This window comes from Lutjanus erythropterus, chromosome 6, assembly GCF_056507025.1.
Source record: "Lutjanus erythropterus isolate fLutEry1 chromosome 6, fLutEry1.hap2, whole genome shotgun sequence".
Taxonomy (NCBI): Eukaryota; Metazoa; Chordata; class Actinopteri; order Lutjaniformes; family Lutjanidae; genus Lutjanus; species Lutjanus erythropterus.
The window spans coordinates 43,057,829-43,061,135 of NC_139322.1; the positions used below are offsets into that span (position 1 = coordinate 43,057,829).

General features: G+C 38.7%; 1 protein-coding gene across 1 annotated transcript; it reads left to right on the forward strand.

Moving 5' to 3' along the window:
• Window positions 1-407: 407 nt before the first annotated feature.
• Window positions 408-3,107, forward strand: LOC146326246 (guanylin-like). The gene is made up of 3 exons (XM_084720091.1): window positions 408-482; window positions 1,125-1,314; window positions 2,853-3,107. The coding sequence occupies exons 1-3, from the start codon at window positions 408-410 to the stop codon at window positions 2,915-2,917; spliced, it is 330 nt and encodes a 109-aa protein (XP_084576217.1). The 3' UTR covers window positions 2,918-3,107.
• Window positions 3,108-3,307: the final 200 nt, after the last annotated feature.

Consider the following 3,307-nt stretch of genomic DNA (forward strand, 5'->3'; position numbering starts at 1 on the left):
TGTGATGCACTTCAGCCTCCTCAGTGAACATACCATTGCATGTGTATATGTGTTGTACAGAGTGTATCTGGTGTTCTCTGCATACAGACCGGTTCCCATGCCTGACCCTGTCAAAGGGGTGTGGAGGCAGTATTAGCTGTTAATGGTCTTTATCATGTGTTCAGTGCAGAGTACTCTACTCATGCCAATCAACCACACAAATATAAAACAATCATTTTTCTTATTTTTCCACAGTTTAGAACAAACAGTGCAGTTTTTATGGCATCATAAACAGAGCCTGGTGTTCATCATTAACTAGTCTTTAGGTGTGGCCTGTACATGCCTAACCCTTTATAAACACACTGAAGCAATGCTGCTTACACACTACAGAGAGACTCTCAGAGAGGGACCAGAAGAAAATCATCAAGATGAAGAGCACCATTTGTGCCACAGTCCTCCTCGTGGTTCTGCAGCTCCAGCTGTCCGCCGCTGTCACTGTCACAGTAAGAATACCTGAAACCTGAAAACACACAACATCTGCAATCAGCACATTGTCTTGTGATTCTGTTTTTGGAATTCTGTCGTCATGTAATTTGACATTTTTTCAGTCTCTGTTTGATTTTAACAGTAAAAAATTCAGATATAGGTGATTAGTGTTGCCCCACTTCTTTATTACTGCACATGGTAACTTGTTATTTTATATTCATTCATTCATTTTCTGTAACCGCTTATTCTGTAAGGGTCGCAGGCTGCTGGAGCCTATCCCAGCTGACATTGGCCGAGAGGCAGGGTACACCCTGGACAAGTCGCCAGTTCATCACAGGGCTGACACATAGAGACAGACAACCACTCACACTCACATTCACACCTACGGGCAATTTAGAGTCACCAATTAACCTAGCATGCATGTCTTTGGACTGTGGGAGGAAGCCGGAGAACCAGGAGAGAACCCACGCAGACAAGGGGAGAACATGCAAACTCCGCACAGAAAGGCCCTGACCCAGCAAGCCGGGGGATCAAACTCTGTTTTAAGTCATATATTGTTCTCATGTAAAAAGTGACAAATATATTTGATTTGTGAGTTGAAAGTAAGAAATATTTCAAAATGACAGTAACAGACTAACATTTCTGTTTCTGTGTTATAGGAGGGAGACTTTCGATTCTCTCTGGAGTCGGTGAAGGCTCTGGGGGCTCTGATGAGCAGAGATGCTGCTGAGCAGGAGCTCCAGCTGGTGGAGGTCAAAGCAGCAGCTATGTGTTCTCACCCTGCCCTGCCTGCAGAATTCAGACCTCTGTGTCTGAGGAAGGATGCTGGAGTGTCTCTGGCCAGGCTGGGTAAAGATTTCAACCTATATTGACTCATTTTGTTAGAGCTTTTCTGTCATAACCACACATCTGGTTTGATTCCACCTCATGTCGTCTCGTCCATCATTTTATCAGCTATAATAACACTGCTAATATGGTGACATAGGCTGACTTTAACAAAGTCCAACAGGTACAGATATACAGACATGCAGTAAGATGCTCAGCCAACCAACAGTCCATCCAGATGAAACCCAATGTAGGGTTTTTATAAATCTGAGAAAGAGGTCACAAAATGCTTTGGGGAATAAAAGAGCAAAAAATACTTGACAGAAAACTACAATATTTTACCCATTCATGAGAATAAAGACAAATCATGACCGACCAAAAAATTAAAAAACACTCTAATTCAAACTTTTGATGAAAATGTATCCTTTTAGGATCACATATATATGAAATTTATGTAATTTATAAAATGTTCTGATTTGCTTTAATTCTTTTAATTTCTAAATTTGCTCTGTCAGAAAACAGCCTTGTGCCAGACAAGGATTTAAACTTTAAACAATTAAAAATGTGTTAAAAGCCTTCAAAATCTAAAACTAACCAGTGTTGGGGCTAACGCGTTACAAAGTAACGCCGTTATTTTTTGCAGTAACTAGTAATCTAATGACTAATGTGTCCACGTGACTGATGACTGCTCCTGCTAACCAGGAAAAAGTTGATAAAGCCATTGCGAGGTATGTTGTAGAAGACATGCAGCCAGTTTCTATTCTGGAGTCGCCTGCTTTCAGGAAGCTAGTTAGCATGATACCGGGCGTCACATGGCAAATGGGACGAAACACTTTTTCTAAGTACCTGGAGAGTGAATACGCAAAAATGGAAACCGAGCTAAAGAAAACAGTACTGTGTTACCTTTTGATGTAAGTAATCAGTAAAATAACTGAGTTACTTTTGAAATAAAGTAACTAGTAACGGTAACTAGTTACTGGTTTTCAGTAACTAGCACAACACTGAAACTAACAATACCTACTGATAACATAAATATAAAAATGTGCTTTTATTTTAATTATTTTATTTTAATTTTTGATGGAAATGTTGCCCTTTAAAGTTTTTATAAAAACATGATTTAATCAGGCATAAAAAGGGTTAACTACACCCTAAGGACCCCTGTCTCACTTCCTGGTATAAAAAGATGGGAAAACTGCTAGAACTGTTAGTTCTACCAGCACTGGTGTGTGTGTGTGTGTGTGTGTGTGTGTGTGTGTGTGTGTGTGTGTGTGTGTGTGTGTGTGTGTGTGCATATATATAAAAATGCACCTGAAGTAATAAAGTCTTTAGCAATTAGGTTTTATTGGCTTTGGGGGTCAAATTGTTAAACAAAATTAAACAATTTGTTTAACAGATAAAAATGATCAAACCACATCTAAAGAAAACTGTGTTAGAAGCTGTTCTGAATGGCCACATATTTGATGCATCTTGAGATTTTAAAGCTGTGGACATTCTTGGCCACCAGAAAATACATTCTAATATTATTTTTAATCATGTTTTTTTTTTTCTTTTTCTTTTTCCAGCGCTGGTGGCTGCCCGCTCTGACGCCTGTGAGATCTGTGAATCTGTTGCCTGCACTGGCTGTTGAAAGGGATACCTGCACTGGTGTCATCCTTCACATATTAATATCTCTAAAATCAAGAATTACATATATAAAATGTTTAAGTTCTCATTGATTATACTGTTCTGTATGTCTTCTATAAATGTTCTCAATACACCTGGTCAACGTTTTGTGCATCAGGATAAAGTTTAGCAATAAATGTTTGAAAATCACAAAAGATATTGGGCCTCATTCACCAACCTTTCTTAAGAGGAAAATTTTTTGGCCGTTTTGACAAAGATTCTGGCATTTACCATAGTTTTCTTGTGTCAGATATGTTCTTAGATAAGAACAGAATCTAAGAACACTCAGTAGCACACTGATGCACGTTTGAGTGCTGACATATTTGTGCAAAATAATGTATAAGTGCATATATAC